Source organism: Manis pentadactyla, chromosome 6 (assembly GCF_030020395.1).
Source record: "Manis pentadactyla isolate mManPen7 chromosome 6, mManPen7.hap1, whole genome shotgun sequence".
NCBI classification, from domain to species: domain Eukaryota; kingdom Metazoa; phylum Chordata; class Mammalia; order Pholidota; family Manidae; genus Manis; species Manis pentadactyla.
Genome location: NC_080024.1, coordinates 98,993,948 through 99,016,328, shown reverse-complemented (window position 1 = coordinate 99,016,328; position 22,381 = coordinate 98,993,948). Strand labels below are relative to the sequence as shown.

Below are 22,381 nucleotides of genomic sequence, written 5' to 3'. Positions count from 1 at the left end.
TACTGTCAGAACTCAATCAAGAATTAGGAGATGTGCAAATTGTAGCGCTCCAAAATCTTACAACTACAGACTATTTACTGTTAAAAGAACATAAGGGATGTGAACATTCCCCAGGAATGGGTTGTTTTAATTTGTCTGATTTCTCTCAGACTGTTCAAGTTCAGTTGGACAATATCCACCATATCATAGATAAGTTTTCACAAATGCCTAAGGTGCCTAACTGGTTTTCTTGGTTTCACTGGAGATGGCTGGTAATTACAGGTATGCTTTGGTTATGTAACTATACTCCTATTATGTTAATGTGTGTGCACAATTTAAGTAGTAGCTTAAAACCTATACATGCTGAAGTTACTCTACAAGAAGATATGTCAAAGAAATAATCAATCTTCCCATGTTTTCTTCCGCCTGCTACTTCTATAGCTTTTCTTCTTCCTTCCTAATTACAACCCTTAAATAGAATTCGTGCCTCATATCAAATTTACCGAGTATCATAATTCTTCCAAGTGGTAAAGACACCTCAAGACAAATGCTGGGCATAGAAGCCACAGGGCATAAATCTGCAAAGAAGTAAAAAGCTAACCTTTTCAAACAATAAGGCTTCTCTCTCACTTACCAACTTTACATTTCCCTGTATGGCCCCGGAAGATGACTGGTTAGCCAGAGACGGGTAAGATTCCTCAAGGAAGGAACAACCTAAGACAGGCACAGTCGCAGGGGGGCCATCAGGTGAGAAATTGGGGATCAACAGAGGTGAGGCTTAGAACCTCACCCCCCCGTTCTGAGAGAAATCTTCTGTATACGTGGATGTTTTATTGCCCTTGTCTAGCTTGGATTAACACATAGTCTACAGGCACACACCTGATCATCTACATTTGCTCTCTTACAACACTAAACTATGTTTTCTACCTTTATCTTGTATCTACCTACCACTTCAGCATTTTATTAAAAATAATAATAATAAAGAGAGAAATGTGGTATTCACATATAAATCAAGTATAAAAATCAAATGAATATTCATATTTGAACTGACTGTTTATAGTTCATAATGCATGAGCAAAACCGAAAGTTTCTGTGATGACTGCCCTTGTACTGTTCACCATGTAACTTATTCATTATGTAAGAATTTGTTCTCCATGTAAGAACTTGTTTGTTTTGCCTCAGAAGTTTGGAGACTGATGAAAATTAGGCTTGGGCTGGATTAATGATTGTGCATTGAGCATTGACTCCCCTATACAGAATTTTATTGTTTTTAACAACCATTTGATCAATAAATATGAGAGATGCCCTCACAAAAAAAAAAAAGTACACACTTCCAATTTTAAAATAAATAAGTAACTGGGATGTAATGTATAGCATAAGGAATATAGTCAAAATATTGTAACAACTTGGTATGGTGATAGCTGGTACCTAGAATTATCATGTATATAAACATTGAATCACTGTGTTGTACACCTGAAACTAATGTAATGTAATACTGTGTGTCAACTACCCTTCAATAAAAAATAATTATCTACAAAAAAAAAATAGTTGATAAACATTTTGTGTATTTATTTTATGTCCTACTTTTTAAAAAGAAAGCTTACCAAGTTAAATTATATAAAGCACATTTTTGAAATAGGGAGTGGAGATGAATTAGTTACTACCAGTGAGTCCTGAATTCTGCTTTAAGTTCCTGGAGATTCAGGCAAGTAACATACTTTTAGTTTTAGAGTTACATATACAGTTCTCATTGTGCAATAATGAAAATATGGAGGTTCCTCTACAGTGTTAAACATTTTAGTATTGTTTTAGCACTCTAAGAGAACCAGTGAGAGTAACATAACAAATCTGGTTTTCAAATATGTTTTTCAAAAGCTTTGGAACACTGAGTGTGGTGTTCCAGTACTGCACATCATTAAATGCAGAGGGCTTTTACCCATAACCTCTGTTCCATGTCAAGTAGGGTGACCTTTGAGTGTGGGGCCACCTGCCCTACAGTACATCCGTTAGCATGGGAAGCTCTGGATTACATCTGATCTGCTGGAAAACCAATCGGTTCCTCCTTTCTGAGTATAATCAGCTTTGCAAGTCTTCACAGAACTTGGGTCCTTTACACTCTTTAAAGGAAAAATGGTAAAATGATTAAATAACATGATAGAATATTGCCATTTTAAATTTCCCATAAAAATGCCAAGATTCAAGTGAGGTACCTCATATAAATTACAAGAGGATAAAAATTACCAAAGATAATATTGGCAATTTTATTAAAGGAACTCAAAACTAACACAGCAAAAAGGAGCTTCCTAAGTCATTTAGTTTCAGGTGAGTATCCAGACAGGTAACATAAACCAAAGCGTCAGGAGAATCCTGGATTCCAGACAGACTATCTGTCAAAGACGTGTTCTCAGGGCCACTCACCGGCTTCAAGCAGACAGGGAGCTAACACCAAACTATAACCCTTTGACCCTTGACATTCAGCCCCACATACTACAGACATATGAAATGCAGTCTGATTTGGCAGAAGTCTGCAAATCAAGGTTTCACCAACACTGAACTGCCACTCACTCATATTTAATTAACAGAGAATCATAGAAACTTATAGTTGAGAATGACTATATAATTTGGTCTAACTCATTTTTTGAAGAAACAAAAACCCAAAGAACTTAGAGTCATGTGACACTTAAAGATGCAGAGCTGAGTTCCAGGAAGGTTGGGACAAAATCCCAGAATTTTAGACCCTAGTCCTTTCTCTGAAAAAAATCTTATGGAGATAAATGAATCTGTTAATCAAAACTAAAATGGCTGTGACCAAAAAAAGTTTTTGTCTTTTTCTTTCTGTTTAACCCTAAACTGCATTGGCAGGGTTTAAATTATTATTCTGGAACAAACAGTACACCCAATTATAACTGTAGAATACTGTATCTTACAAGTTAAATCCTGTCCTGATTTCTAGGAAACTATCCAAATTCTATCACTGTCCTAGAACTTACTTTCTGAAGTCTTATTAATAATCAATGAGCCACATGGAGAGTTTTATAAATATTTTATTATGTAAAAGGTTTTTAAAATTATATTTATTCTCAGATTTCTATATATGCTATGCAAAAAAATAGGATTTAAATTAACTGATGTTTCTATTAAAACTTTGAGACAAGGTAAACATTAAAATAATTAGAAAATGACTGCTACTTTTCATCAAGAAAAATAAAGACATTCCCAGCTCCAGACCAGACCACAACGATGGTGTTAAACACTAAGGGAGACTTAGCACGGTATTCAGGGAAGTAGATCTTCAGAACAGTCTGTTTTACAGAGACACAGTGGGTGGCGAGTACAGACACTACCAAAGGCAGGGGCACTGAGAGAGACAGAGACAGAGACAGAGGGAGAGGGAGAGACAGAGACAGAGAGGAAGGATGTGGGGGGGTGGGTACAGGGACATTGGTATTTGGATCTGATTTTGCATCTCAGATTTATTCTCTGAAACTATGGAAGGTCTAAGGGCAGCAGAATGCCACGATTTCTCTTGTTTTTGATGGCAGCTGGAAGGAGGGAAGAGGGAAGAGTGGAGGCACACCCTCATCGGAGCTGGGGGATGCTGAGGGTTTGAACTGGGGTACCAGAGCAAGGAACACACGAGAGAGGACCGGGGGCAGCAGGAGGCACTGTTCATGCGCGTGAACACGTGGCTGGGGCGCAGGAGGAGCACTACTCCCTCACAAGAACAGCACAGGTTTTCTGCATCACCTGTATTCCTTTTCACATGTATCAAGCACACCCTATGTGCCGTGTGTCACGCGATGTCATACAGGCATGGACCAGTCCCTACTCAGACCCACTCCGGACCACTGTCTAGTCTCGTACTGCAGTGTGTGTGTGTGTACGTGTGCATGCAGGGGGGCGGGAGTAGCTGGCTCTTGCACCTCCTCACACCGGCACAGTCTATTAGGAAGGTCTTACAGGCTCTACTGGTAGAGCATTAAATGACTATATGCCAAAAAGTGAATGGATGAATGAAGTTGTATTTAAAATTCTCAGAAAGTTTGGTGGTTTTGGGCAACAAAAAGGGTGTGCTATGCAAACAAGAGAAAGGGATGAGGATTCTTGATTTCAAGTCTAAGTAATTATTTACATAGGAAACCCAGAAGAACTTGATTTGATGTTTGCATAATAAGTTTAAAGTACTAGAAGGACAACAAGGATATGTAGAAAAGCTGAGTAAGAGCTGTGGCTCTGCACAGGTGTCATGTAACCTCAAAGTGACTGAAAATATGATGGCTGGAGACACACGGAAAGCAAAGTGCTGTAATCTCAGTATGTTACTGTCTAAGGGGTTGGCCAGGGCAAAGCCTGGTGTCCAGACTTCAATGTGGAGCCCAGGAAGACTGGAGATAGAGACTAAAGAGGAAGCCTGTAGTCCAAGTCAGATTTTGCACAAGAGCTGGGAACCAAGATAAAAACTAGTCTTAAGATAAGGGATAAAAAAAAAAAAGCAAAAAACGATTACAAGGTAAGTCCAAATACAGACCATACTGAACTAACAGCAGAGCCCCGTTGCCTTCCTCCTTCTGAGAAGCACTTTGCATTTGTTAGAAGAAAACCCTCGAGAGGGCAAAATACAGCTGATTGTGGCTGATTAGGGATTTCATCTGCTTTTCATTTAAGTCTCAAGATTTATCACACTGAGATGTGGGCCATGAGTTTAAGATATAGCTCCGTGAATAGCAAGAATGAGAGACCTGGAAACAACATGAGCTACGAAGTTCCCAAAGGCCGTCACAGGCCGGTGATGGTCAGGCTTCTGGGAAAGACGGATGGACAGAAGTCCATAGCAAGATGTCAGCTGCAAAGCACAGTGGAGACAGGGGCTATGACTACTCCCAGCTGAGGTGTTCTCTTCTCATGCGGTAAGAATAGCACCTGCAGTCTGAGTGCTAGCTCTGTGACAACTCTTTTCATGAATTAACCCTTTCAACTCTGACAACAAAACTATGAATTGAACTCCTACAACCCCCCTGAATATAGGTTATACAAGCGAGGAAATGAGACTCAGTGTTTAAGTGACTTCAGAAATCCCACAGCTAGTAAGGTGCAGCACGGATTTGCTTTAAAGACTCTCTCTGGAGTCTTTGCATTTACGGTTACCATGGAGACTGCCAAAGAGCCTTCAACTCCCAAGCAAGCAACTGCTTGCCTCTGCGGCAAGGCAGCTGGGAGAGAAGGCAAGGGAGGCTGAACAGGGCAGCGAGAAAGCATACATGATCACTATAAGGCTTTTGAGTTCATGCCCATTTTAAGAAGTGGATGTTCTGCTTTCCATCCAATTTGAACCACATGGTTTTGTAGTATTTCAAATGAGGCAGTCCTTTATAGGTGCATCAGCAATCTTTGACTTTGCAATATATGTTCTAAACCACTGGATATGTAAGGTAAGACCCAGTCATCAGGGAGTCTGTATTACCAAGACATATCCTCAATTGACAAACTATTCTAAAGTAGAAACAAACGAGCAAATAAAAACCTTTCAATTATCCTATTTTTTTAATTGACTTGTTACTATGAAATGGGTTGCACATGCAACTTATTTTAAATCATTTAGCATTTAAATGTGCCTTTTAGGTGGACCACGCTGTATGACTTTCATGCTTAAAAACCATTTTTTATTCAAATGTCTTAGAGCCACCCAGGAAAGGACCTCTACTAATACCCCCATGTTATGCTAAAAAAAGATAAATCATGCAACTTAACCAGTATTCCATCGAATAACAGTCTTTAGATTAGCAAGATTATGTAAATATGTGATAATGGACCAGCAACAACTCAAAATCAAACTCTAAAATTCTAAAAAATGTAGAATAAGACTCTAAAGAGACACACTTCTTTAAGTAAGACAAATACAATCTTACAAACTCCTATAAAACACATGATTAACAAACACACTGATTTTTTTAAAACTACTTGATTTACTTCATCATAAGTAGCAATATAGAAGACTTTTGTACATCTTTTTTAAAAAACAGCTTTGAGAAATGGTATTTTTCACTGAGCAGTAATGAAACTATTGGAAAGATAAATTGATTATTGAATAACTACCCAGTGTCAATCCTTAAAAACAATTGTTTTAAACCAATCTTGTGAATCAAAGGTACACACATGAACAATCATAAATATTAGAAATATGTTTAAACTGTCCATATGGTCAGCATAACAGAGAACAGTCATGAAACCTGGTCTGGAATTCGGTTGCTGTTAAGTTTAATGTTGCCTTATTGTTCCAAAATTTAAATAGTTTGGACCATTTCCATAGTCATTGAAAACTGTAGTCTCAAAATATTAAAAAAATAACTTTATAAACACATAGATATGTTTAGCCATTTCACCTAAAAAGTTATACAATAGTTATCTACAGAGCTTTCAGAAAGTCTGTATTTCAAAGCTTATTTCAAAAACCACCACTATTTTGCATTTATCAACCATATGTTTGCCTTAGAGATAAAAAGTATAAAAATGCTATTGTCTGAGAAATATCCACCTCCCTGTTTTAATTACACTATCATTTTTTTGTGACATAGAATGTTGTATCTTAGAAAAGTATGACATATTTCTACAGCTTCGATGATAAAATTATAGGTTCTTTCTTGAGGAGATAATGAAGCAACCAAGATATTTGCAACAATAAAGTCAACATATCATTGCTTTTAAGAAATAAAGAGCATATACACATACAGCAGAGTAACTCACTTTATAAGAGAAGGAAAGAGAGACTTTTTTAAAGTATTTTTAAATTCTCCAACCAAGTAGGAATTTTTAAAATAAAGTGGAGAGAGAGAGAGAGAGAGATCATAGACCAAACCCTGAAAGAGTTAAAAAATACATTATTAAAGCATTTTTTAAACTTAAACTTCACTCATAACGTAAGTAACAGAGGAAATGTAGTATCAGCACAATATTTTATATCGAATAAAACCTGGCAACAAAACTCCAGAAAATGGAATTGTAGTTACAGGCAATGCCTGGTTTTGGGGACTCTCCCTTGGCACTTGGAGGAAAGGCCATGTCATATGAACAAAACACTACCAAGAGTGCAATGTACACATTTTATAATGTTTAGCAGACAACAGTTTTCTAGCACCACACAAATAATTAATTGAAACGGAAGATGATACTAAAGCAAGGTTTCTCCAGTTTTCTATTAGGTTATACTTCAAGGAGTCTACCACACAGACTCGCATTAAAAACATTTTACTGCACTATAAAGTGGCTGTTGTCATTACATCCAAATGTAAACAATAATGTAGACTTCCCTAATTTTCCTATCTGTGGGTCTCCTTGGATGGATGATAAGTAATTCAAAACTATGTGAAAACTGGAAAGTTGTATACGCATTTACAGCATTTCTCTGTAAATATGCATTTGGCTAAAGAGATCCCATCAAAATAAAGGTGGAAAAGCCCAAACATAGCATCTTCTATTTTAAAAAATCTTGGCATGTAATTTAAAACAAAAGGTGATAAAGCCAGTTGTGGACTTAGAACACATTCATCTCTTTAAGCATGCATCTGCGAGTGTCCTAAATTTGGGTTCCAAATGATCCAAAAATTCCAGCCCATCTTCTTCCTGTCGTTCACTGCAACAGCCTACAGAACCAGCCGCTGATCCTCCTCCTTCATAGCTGTACGGAAGGATGTAGTCTCGTGCATGCTGATGGCTGTCATCCTGATTACACAACTGAACCTTCTGCCGAGTAGAAGAAACACAACATATTTTATTATTATTATTTTTAAACACCAAAACTTACTAACATAAAAATAATTGCTTTTATTTACCTTTCATTGTTTAATTTTTAATCAGAGTGTGTCCTCTAATGGATTCCTACATATAAAAAATGCACATGATTGGTCTGTATCATAAATCACACTATGAATTCACTGTAGAGCATGTTTCTAAAAGTCACACATTTGGCAGCAAATACTTAAGTGTTCATTTTGCATAATCAATTCCTTTCCCTTTCTGAAGTGTGGCTACAGCGAATTGTACCCACGACCTTAACCCAAACTGGTGTGGGCTCGGATTCTTCCAGGCAGGCACAGTAGCTGTGCAGGCTGCAACTGCCTGAGGCCACACTTGTGGTTTTAAGACATGACTGGTCAGATGGGAAATATGAACACAAAGTTATGAGAAAAGTAATTTAAATATCATCACATTATTTCAGTAAGAATTAAAAACCAAACAAAATACATGGAAAAGTAAATTTCCAACTCAGTATCTGAACACAACTAAATCAAGGTTAAGGAGAAACAACTTTTCAATTAGTAAATTAATAGCTGAAAACAAAGATCAGGTCACTAAATTGTGATCATTTAGAAAGTTGAAAAGACATCAAAATAGATTTGTGGGGCCCTGCAGGGAACTCACTTCACCGAGTCGGGTCTGAGTGAAATTGTGCCACTCCGAGTACGAGTATTTACAGCCGTCCACCTCCACGTGCCTTCCCCTGCAGGAGTCCAGCGGGGGCTGCTGCCCGGCCCCATGGCACGAGCCCAAGGTCTGGTGCCCTCCCTTCACCATCTCGATGGTCTCCTGCCCTCCGTTCTTCACTCCCGATCCCAGCGTGCCACAGATTCCCTGAGCTGAGCCACCCACAGCGTGGCTCATGAAGCCGTTCGTGGAATACTGAAATGAGAGGAAATGAACAAACTGTGCAGACAATGCCATGACTTTCTGGGCTAGAAGGTTAGTTCTCTGAGGCAGGCACTAAATCTGTTTGGCAGTCTTAATAGTTAACCACTGTGACCCCAGCATGTCATGGAACATCCAATCTAAGAAGCAAATAGCAGACATCAATGGGTCTGTACTTTGGAAGTCAGAAAGCTTAATGTATATTCCTTCTTTAAAAACTTCTTAAGATACTGTGCAACTTCATTTGTTAAATCCTTCCAGCACTTCACACCACAAAATCAAGATTCCATACTACTGTCTCACATGTATTTAACCCTGCTTAGTTTAAATTCATTCCCTTCCCCTGACTAGAGCAGGAACAGAAATAATGATCAGTATTTTTTGTTCAGTGTCTAACCTAGTTCCCCTTCAACTAAAACAAAAAGAATAGGAAAAAAGTGGCCATAAAAATCCTGGCTGTAATAAGTCTCTGTGATGGACAGAAATAAAAACAAGTTGGGGAGATAAGAACACCAAAGCTTTGGCTCTGTTGTGTTTTTGCAGGCAACTTGAAGTTTGATTTTTTTCTAATACCTTCCTAGATGCCAACATCTTATTGTTTCCTGAATCTTTAGTACTCTAATCATCACTTATGCTTTTTGTGGGGAATTGATTTGTTCCTCAACCACATCCTAGGCTAGAAATCAAAGCTAGATCCCTATTGTCACTTGCTAGCATTCTTTCTACTTCAGATAATAGACCTCAGGCTCCTTTCTAACCTATATTAGAGCCAGAAAGACTCCATTAAATTTCTTCCCACGTGGATCAAAGCTTGCAGTCATTTTACTGCTGTTACCAGAAAAAAAAATTAAGACAATTATGATGATCTGTGAATAATTAAATGAAATATTTTTATAGCACTAACAGCAGTTTCAATATACTTAAAAAGAATTTAAAATCATGAAATATTTGAAGTAGTAAGTAATAATGACATGTTGAAAGATCTTTACTAGTAAGTAACACTATATGGCCAAATTAAAATGCCATATATTACTTACCATGGGTGTCAACATCATTTTATCTGTTCCATGGAACCAATGACCTTTTAAATATTAAACTTAGTTCCAAAAAAATAATTATAGGTGGTCAGACCACTTTATCCTTTGTATTCATTTACAAAAAGACAAGCTGCTCACCACTTTGTCATCTCCCGGAGCTTCTGTGTTTGACACAATGAGGTTCTGCTGGGCTAAGTCATCAGGAAATACTTTTGGCTGTTTAGCAGCTCCAGATACCCCACAGATTAAAGTAAACAGGATGCCTGGAGGATGAGAGAGACTCCTTCAGCTTATCATAAAACAGTGTGAAGTGTGAATTAGGATGATAATGCAAAAGCAACTTTCCGGAAAAGGCACGTATGACGGCCGTGTCCAAACAGTGCACAACAGAAGTCTGTTCTAACCACATCCCACCAGACACACTAAATGCAGTACTAAAAATGTTGACATTTATGTCTATGCTAATATCTAGAACTATATATGAATGCTCTTTCAAGATAGGAGTCAAATCTGTGTGTGTCAAATATAAATGCGGCTTTATATACAAGTGAACAGCTATTGATAACGGGGTGGGTTCTAAGAATGCGTCTTGAACGTTATTGTAAAGGCTATTATTTCCAGTCACAAGGGGACTTACAAAATAGCAACGCTATGCCCAACAGTATTGCGAGGATGGCCCACTTCCCGAGGGCTACTCCTCCGCTGCCCATCCTTGGAGCGACAGGAAGCACACAGCCATTCTCAGTGACACAGTCACACAGCACAACGTTTAATGGAGTGACAAGTGACTCTCCCAGTCGGTCAGTGACCCTGACAGGCACCCTGTAGGACCCAAACGAAAGGTCGTTCTCATAGAACAGACGTGCTGCTGTGTCTGAAAGAGAAAAAAACCATGTTCCAGAATGCCCCTGATTTCCCCCAGAGTGTAAGTAACTCCAGAGGATATTCACTGGTTCCCCTGCGCAGGGGTGCTCCTGATGCCGCGGGGCCTGCGGCCAACTGCGTCGTCCTGACCATGGCACCCTCGGATGCGCCTCCTCGGGCAGTGGGTGTGCGGCCTTCTGTACAATCGTCTCTTGGCTTTTTTAATAATATATTTTGTCTCTATATACACAAAGCCTTCCTGTCACAAGCAATAGACTTGTTAAGCAACTGGTTTTATCACATCCTTAAAATTTTTAATCTAGCCATTCAGTGTAGATTTTCTTGTATCCATGATTCAACAGAGAGTAATAATCTGAAATTCTGGGTGTTTCTCCTTACTTTGTCTTCATATACCGTGCCACAAAGGCATAAACAACTGTGACTGGGTGTCAGAGACCGATTCTGACACCCCGGGACATCGCTGACCCCAGTCCGACCAGCAGGCCAGAGTCCTGCTGAGGCAGCCTCGTCGCCAGGTCCTCTGGGACACTGGCACTAATGGTGCATTTGGGGTTTTGATGCACTTTTTTTTAGGTCCAGGGTAGAATATATCTAGGCCAAAACCCAATCCAGTCTTTGGTACAGAGCCAAAGATATAACACTGCTCTGAATGTAGATGCCACATGCCTGTGCCGGAAATATCCCTCCCACTTACCTGGCCCAGGGTGACGTGCTCATTTATTTTTATGATATTTGAAGCTCTAAACACAAATGTGTATGTCTAAGTAAAGAAGTTGTTGGATTAACTCAATTTTAAATGAAAGCATGATCAACCTGGTTAAGTCTGTGGGTTAGAAATAAAAAGACTAACAAAACGAAAATTTGTCATTCATAATCCCAACTAATCCCATTTTACACGAGTAAACTGATACTCAGAGGAACAAACCACATGGCCAAGTTTACAGAACCAGTGAGCGGTGGAGCCGGCATCCGACACTGAGCCTATCATTTCAGAGCCTCTTCAGGGCACACTCTTAACTTGGTGTTTCTCAGACCTTTGAATTATTCAGCAGAGTGGTAAAACTTTAAAATGACAATTTTTTTTTGTTTGTTTTCTTTTCTTTTCTTTTCTTTTTAAAATGACAATGTTCTGACCAACATAATGCTGCTGCAAATGTTTTATTGTACTAAGTAGGAATATTTTTAAAAACTACTACCTCCTTCAACACTGTATTAAAAGACATGATACTGTGACACAAAATAAGAAGGAAGGACAAAATCTAAAGTTAAGGTTAGTTCTTCCCAGGAAAGAACAGAAGATACCTTACACGCAGACACCCCCACTGCCTCCCCTCCCCCAGATATTGCTGCTAAAAGATCTGAAAGCGCTATCAGTTCCCGGCAGGATTTGGGGCGCAGAGCCTTAACTTGCCACTAAAACTTCCCTGTGCCCTGTTTTCCTTGCCTGCCCTGCTCCCTTTCCGACCTTTCCTTTCCAATTTGTTGTTGGGAAATTGTGGAATGTTCATTGGAAGCACGGGGTTGAAAACCGTCCAAGGGCATTTGAAGGCAAACCCCGTTCTGTTCACACGGGGTCCTGAGTCCTGGAAGTCAGGTGGTGAGGGAGACCAGGGCATCGGGGCCCACAGGTGGGACCCTAAGGAGATGAGGAAAGGGCTGGCGGGTGAAGGGCTGATGGGGGGAGTGAGCAGTGGTAGTATGGAGCAAGGTCCCTATCATCTTTGCTATTCCTGCCACCCCAGATTCTGCCATGGGAAAGTCAGGGGTGCTGACCAGGAGCCAGGCAGGAGAGCCCCAAGTGGAAGGCACACGCAAGAAGTGGCCAGACACCAGGGCAGTCCGAAGAGAAGTGGCAGGAGGCGGACGCTGTGGGGCACACCCCGGAGCTCTACAACCAGTGGTGCACCATCACACCTTTGGGGGCTGCCCGCACCTCCCGAGATGGGGCCTTCCTGCTGAAGGGTCACCCCGGGGCAGCCAAGCCCACTGACTGAGCAACGACAGAGTGCAAGGCTCCACGTGGGGCCACGTCAAAGGGCCACTGAGCTCAGACCCCCACTGGGTTAGCTATGGCTGACCTTGGCCTCTGCAAGTTGACTGCAGAGTTGACTTCTTTTTGCCCAATTCTGATCTTCCTTTCCTACGTAATAATGCCAAGCAAACTCCTTAATAAACATTCTGCCCGCGAAACTGCCTTAGAGTCTCCTTCCCAGGGAACAGACCCGCAATGCATGGGGCTTCCCTCATGACCTAGGAACCGTTCACGTGCAAAGAAGCCATGTAGGTGGGAGGTGCACAACTCAGGAAGGGCTTCTAGTAGACCCAGCCTCAGTGGGTGTGTGTGCTGTGGGAATGAGCATTCACACAAAACCTGGGGAATCTCGGCACAGGACTGACTGAAGACAGGCGCTAGGGAGGCCCACTTCCCACTTCACCAAAACTGAGAAGCTAACCTCTTATTGGTGGTTCAAACACAGTGAATTATTCTTCTATTTCACCAAGGAAAAAAATATTTTAGACATCCTGATGTTGAAGAGGACAAAATAATGTTTCGAAATACATACCATTAATTGTTGTCAATCTCCACATTCTCTGCATGTCTGAATCAGAGACAGTCTCCAAACTGAAGTCAAAAGGTGGCCCGTGTGTGGGTTCATCGGGATCAACCGCAACTATCTCGGCAGATGACCTGACAGCTTTGCAGATTATCACTGTCGTTCTAGGTATGAATGGGCCGTTATCGTTAACATCTTCCAGTATAATTCCCAGTGTCCCAGTACATGATCTTCCATCTAAGAATTTGGATATCAAGTACAGTTTTTTAATGTTTTGAGTTTTTGCTGGGAAATTATACATTGATTGAAAAAAAGGCCCTTGTAACATATAAATGACAGTGATAAGCATAGTCATAGGCTATGTCCTAAGGGAATGTTAAAAGAAAACCATCACTTTCAAACAGGTTGTACAACTGTTGGTGGGAATGTCAAGTGGTGCAGCCACTGTGGAAAGCAGTATGGAGGTTCCTCAAAAAGCTAAAACTAGAAATACCATATGACCCAGTAATTCCACTTCTTGGAATTTACCCTAAGAAAACAAAATCTCTGCTCGAAATGATTTATGCACCCCTATGTTTATTGTCACATTATATACAATAGCCAAGATATGGAGGCAACCCAAGTGTCCATCAATAGATGAGTAGGTAAAGAAGATGTGGTACATATATGCAATGGGATATTATTCATCCATAAAAAAGAAAGAAATCCTGCCATTTGTGAAATCATGGATGGACATAGAGGGTATTCTCCTAAATGAAATAAGCCAGGCAGAGAAAGACAAATACCATATGATTTTACTTACATATGGAATCTAAAAGCAAAGCAAAACTAAACAAAATGAACAAAACAGCAGTAGACTCATAGACAGTGAGAAGGCACTGATGGTTACCATGGATGAGGGGCTGAGGTGGGTGGGGAGAGTGAGGGGGATAAAGAGTCCCCAAATCTGTCATGATATAAATTAGTCATGGGTATGAAAGTACAGCATGGAGAATATAGTCAATGATTCTGTAGTTATCTATGTTGACAGATAGTAACCATACTAGTTGTGGTGAGGATTTAATAGTATAGATACCTGTTGAATCTCTATATTGTATACTTGAAACCAATATAATATTGTATATCAACTATACTTCAATAAAACAATTTTAAATGGGTTATACAGACAACAATTGCTATTTAATGTGTTATTCATTTATTACATAGTTGCAATAGACATGGAAACTTTTCTGGGGTGAGTTTCAACTAATTTTTGAAAGAAGAAAGGAAGAGAGCATGAACAAGGGCACTTTTGGCATATTTAAGACCATAGGAAGATTCAGGAGGGCGGGCGGCCCCATGTGCACTCCTGCAGGTGGACACAGTGCGGGGAAGGCAGCCTGGTGGGACCTGACCCTGGGAGGAGAGCCAACAGCCCTTGGAAGCGGACCTGAGGAGCCTGGAACCTACTACACGGACAGAGAGCACCTGCAGTGACTGAGATGTGGGTGACACGGATTTGGGAGATCAGAACAGAAACAGCACACGAAAATGTTCAAAATATGAAAGATGCCAGAAGGGTCAAATCAGTTGCAAGCCAATATAATCACTCTGGGTGGAACCTAAGGAATATACCAATCTGTAGAGTCAATAAAAACTTACTACTTTATATAGGGTACTATCCTGGGAAATCTGAGATCCAAGATGAAGCAGTCATGGGTCCAGACTACAAATCAGTCATATGGTTGTGAAGTCTGAACACAAGCCCAGGACTTCTGTCTCTAAATCATTTATTCTTTCTCCTTAATAAGAAGGTCTTGGACATCAGGGGTGAGGAAGAGGATGAAAACCCCAAACCACCCTCTGCCCACACATGAAGCTGCCAACTAAGAAGGCTGGGAGACCTGGCACAGCCCTGCAGGACCTCAACCCGGGCAACAGGACCCATAGTGCTTCCAGAGTCGTTATGAGTCATGAGCCACCGCCCACCCAGGTGAGAACTGGTTCTGAACTGGTTCTGAAAGGTGGGCCTCAGGAAAGGACGAGGGGGAAGCAGCTACAGGATTGCTATCGGGTGAACTGTCAGCCAGAAAAAACCCAGAATACGCGACACCAAACACCTCCCACTTAACATGAGCTTGTAAATGAAAATACCCGAGTGAGCAAGATTCATGTTAAAAGGAAAACCAACAAAATCACCAATTAGAAAATTAATTCACTCCATGCAAGTCATCTCTGAAACATGCGTATTTAGTATCCTCAAAGGCAGAAGAGCAGCTGTTTAAACAAGAATGAAATTATAACTTAAATTGCAACAGAAATAAAACAGCAACATTTATCTAATTAAGAACTCTGGAAGAAGAGACTGAACAGAATGGCCCAGAAGCAGCATTCAAGAGATCATTGCTGACAGCATTGAAATAAAGAAAAACAGGGATCTTCTATTTTAAAATATATTCTAACCACAGTGTTAGGTTAAGTAAAAATAAATGCACAGCATAAACATTATACTGAAACTACAGACTGCACCCTAGGAACTATAAAAGTCACGTGGATGTATTACCTACAAAGGGACATTAGCTAGATTGACAGGAGAATAAAGCAGCAGGAAGAGATGTCAGAAGTTAATGGATTATACCCTCAGTGCAGTGCTGAGGGAAGGGAGGGGTTAATGCAAAGGTTTAGACCAAATCGGGTTACATATCAAGCATGGAAACACTATTAAAATATTTCTCAGAACAATAAACTGACTGGGTTTATCACCCACACAACCCCATTGGAAGAACTAGTAAAGGATGTACTTCAACAGGAAGAAAATGAAAACAGGAGAGAAGAAATGAAATGCAAGAAACAATGGAACTATATCTCATTTTGGACAACTTTAAAAAACGATAGAGACAAAGGAAGCAAGGATATTTTTATTTTCTCTACCTGTCATGCTTTTCTATCAGGGCAGAATTATCTCACCTCTCAAACTCTTATTCTCATACTATGTGGTGTTTTCTCCCTGGCTCTGAAAAACTGGGGCGGCTGATGTCTTGAGCATTTCTTTCCATTTGGGTCCACACTCAGGGTTGAAAGCGCATGTCTCACCAACTGAATCTGGCTAGTAATATTAACTCGAAAAACCGACTCTACAGTGTGTCTGCTACGACTATGCTAAATACTTGGATTCCCCTTCCACCCAACATTTAGAGTTGCTCAGCAAACTCCATATTATGCATATTGTGATCAGTGTTGGTATAGAATAATTAAAACACAGATTTCAGGCATCTAATTCACAGTGTTTCACAGCTCTGTTTTTCATCTGTTGACTAAATAAATAATAGTACCCTTGTCTGCAGTGGGTGTACACATGCAATGTACAGCTTCTAACATTAATATAATTCTGTGTGGGTGAGTGGCAATCCAAATACAACATCGTGGCAGGCAGACTCCCCGTGTTTCCAGGATTTATGGACACGTCACCCTCCTGTTAAACATTTTAAAATTTTGAAAGCATATTCCACCCCAGAAGCTGGAATAATATAATAAAAATAGAAACCCAAAACTCAGCTGTATAAAGCAGATACTTGAGTGAAAGTGCCAACAGAGTTTCGATTGAGAAGAGCTGAGAAGAAAAGAGAATTGAACCCAAAGCTTAAGAAATGGCCATTTAGGAAGGGGAAAGGGGTAAAACCAGAAAGCATACAGATTAGAGGGGAATGTATACAAAAACTTAGACACAGCAGTCTTGGAGGGAATTTTAACAAGAGGAAACTGAGTGCTATAAAGATGTAGGAAGGACAGGAAGTGAGAGGCAGGTGATGGTTGGGTCAGAGGTCAGTGCTCCTGAGGTGAGGAGCATTTTGCATTAGGAAGCAGCAGACAGGGCCCAAACGGAATGAGCCAGCATAGCTTTTAGAAAAAGATAAACAAAAAACACATCCTTTTGTATGACCACATAGAATTTTACAGTGTGGTAGTATTTATCCCCTACCCTTTTCAAAAGATATGAATGAAAAAGACCCCATTACACATTTATTCTATACCTCAAACATGATTAACAAAGTCCCTCATCTGGAATCCATAAAAATATTTAACCTAGCAATGATTTTATCTCCTCTGCAACAGATAATATAGAATAAAGGTATAACCAAAATCACAAATTTCAGTAACTTTTCTCTTATCGACCAATAAGCCATTTGCCAAGCGCTATTAAAAATGTAAAATAAGGATTTGATTTTCATATTATTTTTCTTTTTTTCACTTGCCTTTGACCAAAACAATCACAACTTTACCAGTTCAATCTATAGATATGAATCAATAGATATGAATTAATTCTCACTAATTAAGAGAGATTTGGAATGCTTAAAACATCTTCCAAACCACTTCTAAATTCTAATTGTGCAAGCTGTAGTATAATAATTTATGTTGGTTACATTGAATATTTATTTTATGAAGACAGAACGTTCAAATGCATATTATGGTAAAATTATTTTTCATGCACTACTTGGGTCTCAGACAGAATCAGAGCACTCATATTTCACTCAGTTTTGTAGGACTCACAGAACATGATTTTACATTTTAGTGATTATATGACTGCTAGTGTTTGCCTCTCTAATTTTAAATATATTATTAATCATGACAATGATTTATTTTCAGATAATGTCCTTAAATCAGAATTCTAACCCCCAAGTCTATTAGTTTTCTGTATGGAGCTAGAACTGTTTTCTAGGAGTTCACTATGGAGCAGTAAGAACGTTCTCTGTAACGAATTGTCTGCCAACATGAATATTTTAAGAGATATGACTGGAGAAATTGAAGCTAATTTTACAAAAGCAATTTTCTCAATTTTTAATGATTATTGACCTTTAATAAATTATGGGCTCAAGTATTTCTAAGACTAAATTATTTTATAATTACATCTAAAATGAAGGGTTCTATTAGAAAGCAGACATGAGTTACTATTACAGTAAACCTCTCAATTACTCTGTATGTCATCTAGGAGGAAATAAATTTTAAGAATATATGCAGCTGACTTAAAAATGTATGTTGTTGGCTTAAAAACTGAGGATGTATGTAGTTGAGGATGTATTCAGCTAGCTTGAAAATAAAGTTCTTACCTTTGTCTGATGCAAGGATTGTAACATTATATAAGGCATTGCTGACGGCCTCTGCCTCTCTGTCTAGGCTTCTGAAAATCATGATGGATCCTGAGTTTTCATCAACACTCACCCACCCTTTCGGATCACTTAATTTCTTATACCTGTTAATAATGATTAATTAAATAACAAAATGTATTATCAGGCAAATTACAATACTGGTATCAAAACAAGCTATGAATTTTTTTAATGTGGTACATTTTGAGCTAACTAAAATAGAATTATAAATACCTTATGCCACTGCTACTCCGTGTTTCTGGGTCAAAGGCTTTATAGCCACTGCTCCTTGTCTTCACTGGTGCGTTTTCCTTAATTCGAACAGTTTGCACTGCAGGGCTACACTCAGGACCCTCATCCTGATTTTTCACATTCACAGTAACTGTCACTGTGCTCATGGCTGACCTTGAGGTCGCCTCTTTAGAATATGGAGCTTCATTGACGACACCAATTTGCAGGTCCACCTGTTGTTTTTCTTCGTAATTCAGTGGCTACAGAAGCAATCGTGTTGCAAATCAGAACAAGGCATGTAATGTTTTTTGCAAAGCTAACTAGTGTACGTAACTTAGGTGGGTTTGATAAGATGTAAGCACTGTGTTGGGAACAGGCGTGAGAATGTCAAACATATACCCAGAAACCTAGTGGTGGTGGGAGGAGAGGAATCCTTCAGCTATTCAGTATTTTTGTGGGGACAGCAAAAAACAGGAAAACAACATTGTTCATCAACTGCAAATTTAACCCAAGGATTCCAGCCCCAGATGATGATGTCAGAAAGGATTCAGCGTAGGTACTTTAAGGCCAGTACATGAGATACTACTGAGGAACTCCATACCTTAACCAACAGTTATTTACTATTCCATTAACTCTGAGACAGCTTGTCCTACTCTCCTGAAGTGAATAAAATTTTTAGCACCTAGTTTGGGGCAGAAAATGTGGGTCAAATTTTATAAAATGTTTTTAAGAAAGGAGAGACAAGAAAGCTTATGGACATTACACTTTCCTTTTTTATCTCTTCCACCCCAATTACTTTCTAAGAAGCAGTACCAAGTTTAATGGAAGGTTTTTATTTTGCTTGATATGCAGTTATAATGAGAATGGATGAAGCTGTTTCCTAGAAGACAGGAATTCTGTCAGGTCTTGCACTGCATGGAGATAAACTTCCATCTTAGAATACCAAGGATTAGGGCAAGGGGTGGGAGGAAAAAGAAACAAGATTAAAGGACATTTCTTTGCTGTTTTGAAACAGAGAAATTCTGCCACAGGCTGCAGCTAAATTTCATCATTATAAGAAAAAAAGATTTATCATTTTTGATCCACACTCCCTGCGAATATGTACAAAAATGGAAACTACTTAGTCCCAAGATGGAATCACGTTCTAGTTAAAGCTGCATCAGAAACAAGCCTCTGCCTTCGTCCAAAGCCAAAAGGGCTCAGCTCACATTACGGGCTAACGGGTTCCTGAAGCAGCAGGGAGGTCTTCTCAAATGTGGTAGAAGTATTTACATCTCTGAAGGGTTGAGGATTCCCTTCTGAACCAGGGAGCTAAGGATGTTATATGCACTGGATATAACCAGATGTGTGTGTGTGTGTGTGTGTGTGTATACACACACACACACACACACACATATACATACATACATTTTTTAAATCATGCTTTTACAGAAGATTCCAGGAAATTGATATATTCATCCCATTACATAGATGAAGAACACAACATTTACCTAATTTTATCCCTACATTTACCAGAATTCCTTTTCCTATCTTTAAACTATAGTATGCTAATCTATGATATCGTAAGATACAAATAGCCATTTACTAACTTATTCTTACCTTAACCACACACAGAATTCCCTCATTGGTTTTGGGATCTGTAACAATTTTAAAATTTCCATTTTCATTGCCCTTTAAAATGGTATAATTAGCTCTCCAATTAGCAGTATTAACTAAATCTTTATCCTCAACAGTAACGCGCAAGACTTCCACGTCAATTGTATTTTCTTCCACTGATGTCACATACTAAAATAATAGGAACATAAAAACTTAATTAGTAACTCTTCCAAAGATAAAAAAAGATATGTGAAGAAAGTCTGATTCTTCTAATTTCCAGTTACCACATTTACGTGATTTGACACTCTACATCCAAACCACAGTCATGTTGATGGGGGGGGCACTTCATTTGAAATCATGGGGCACTGATGGAGATGTGCATATTTAACAATTAACACTGAGTTATACATTTTTCTCTTATGAGTATCATGTGCTTACAGAAGTTCGGGTGAATGTTGGCAAATTGTCATTCACATCTTCAACATGAATAACGCAAGTTGAGGTCGTTTGCAAACCAAAATATTGACCATCCATGTCTTGTACTTTTATTTTCAACTGGTATTTATCAACTAGCTAAAAAGAAAGTAAGAAATTAATTATTGAGTAAAAGTAGCATTATAAGTAAAATCTTAGTTTACACTCTAATTCCCTGGTATTAAAAATTCAAGAGGCACACTATAAAATTTCATAATTTTTATATACCAGCAAAAGAATAATTTCCTCACACTAGTAAGTTTCAATTAATTTAGGAAAACAAAATAGTTTCTCAAATTTAAAGTGCTACTCATAGAATACAGAATCATTTGGTTTTAGCTTTACTCAACAGAGAAGATGTAGCCAGAGAACATTTTAAATTGCCCAGTAATTAATCAAAATCATCATCTCCTATCCAAAGTGCATTCTATGTTCAAAAATACATAGCAATGACTCTTATTGCAGCCTCCTAATAAAATGATGAAGTGAAATATCCTCCTGTGAAAATGGTAGATTCCAAATATTTACATGTATAAAAAGATCCTCAATTTAGCATGGAAACAAAGATCAGGAACAATGTAGTATTTTTCTCTACGTGGAAAATAAATGAACTCTTAGAGATGAAAAATAATGAACTTTTTTCATTAAAAATGTATAATCCTCATGCTAGTATACTTTTTGGAGGGAATACATGTCTTTTTTTTAGTGAACTAAGATTTACTGGGAATAATCAACTGATAAAACAAACAAAAAAAGAAATGAGGTTTTGGACCTAAATATTAACTTGTGATATCTTTAGATGGAAGACAAACTCTGATGTTTCTAGAGTTTAAAGGGTCCAAGGCAGCAGATGAACACTGGCGTCCTGGGGTACTCAGGCAGCTCCCAGGTCCTCAGGAGAAAGCAGCCCGAGCCACTGCCTTTAGTCAAGGGCTTCCAGCTGATTTATCAGAAGGGCTTATTCAAGACTTGATGCTAAAAGAGGATTTGGTTTATAATCTGTTTTCCTGAGCACATAAAACCCCATGAAGAACCTGTGTGATTAGTAGGGCTGTGACTCACTCATTCACTTATTCAGCAAATGGTATTATATTCTTCATTGGCACATACTCGCAGTAAAAAGTAAATGAATTATATGTAATAAAATAAAATTCTACTTAGCAGTGTCCTTGCAGATGCAGAAAAACGCTTAGTTTCACTGAATTTTATTAAATTTCAGCCCTATGTGAAGAACTGCAAGCTGTATGCTGAAGCACGATTGCTGCATCGCACGGTATGATGCTCTTCAGGAAACACACTTGTGTGATAGGTTGATTTTAGAGCAGAACTAGCTGGGTGTTTTTCAGAGAGTATCATTTTTATATGAATGACATCTGTAGTTATTCAGGCTACTATATTTGGAAGATATTTTGTCATACATGAAGTGAATCTGTCACTTCAAGGAAAACAACTATTTGTTGCCAATGATCACTGAGTTTCAAGCAAAAATAAAAATTCCAGAAAACTCTTATCAACCATTGTGCTATTAATGGAAGTGAGGAAGAATTTTCCAATAATGTTCAATGAAATGTGTCAGTATTTGGAAGGTCTTCATAACTCAAGTGAACCAGTATCTTCCAAATGAGCAGAGCATGATGTTAGGAAATCATACACAGGCAAATCTATCCATTCACAGTAAAAAATAAACCAATAGATATTAATGTAACAAAGTACACAAGATCACTGATAAGGTTTCCTAGTGCATATTGCAAAGCATTTATTAAAATACCTCTTGTCAGGTTTGGTGTAGTATCAAAAAAGAATATCCATAAACGATCTGAAATTA

At 38.8% G+C, this 22,381-nt stretch overlaps 1 protein-coding gene across 4 annotated transcripts in view; it reads right to left on the bottom strand.

Moving 5' to 3' along the window:
• Window positions 1-5,581: 5,581 nt before the first annotated feature.
• DSC2 (desmocollin 2) overlaps window positions 5,582-22,381 on the bottom strand; it is a 30,957-nt gene continuing 14,157 nt past the window's right edge. Inside the window, exons 8-17 of one of the 4 annotated variants that reach the window (XM_036885895.2) lie at window positions 20,521-20,655; window positions 20,086-20,271; window positions 18,490-18,746; window positions 18,220-18,362; window positions 13,145-13,372; window positions 10,333-10,569; window positions 9,834-9,958; window positions 8,395-8,652; window positions 7,806-7,851; window positions 7,499-7,716 (exon numbers count right to left, since the gene is read on the bottom strand). In XM_036885895.2, coding sequence (XP_036741790.2) covers window positions 7,816-7,851; window positions 8,395-8,652; window positions 9,834-9,958; window positions 10,333-10,569; window positions 13,145-13,372; window positions 18,220-18,362; window positions 18,490-18,746; window positions 20,086-20,271; window positions 20,521-20,655 — 1,605 coding nt within the window. In that variant the 3' untranslated portion in view covers window positions 7,499-7,716; window positions 7,806-7,815. Of the gene's footprint in view, window positions 7,717-7,805; window positions 7,852-8,394; window positions 8,653-9,833; window positions 9,959-10,332; window positions 10,570-13,144; window positions 13,373-18,219; window positions 18,363-18,489; window positions 18,747-20,085; window positions 20,272-20,520; window positions 20,656-22,381 lie in introns of all 4 variants that reach the window. The other 3 variants (XM_036885888.2, XM_036885909.2, XM_036885903.2) reach the window with 3 other exon arrangements.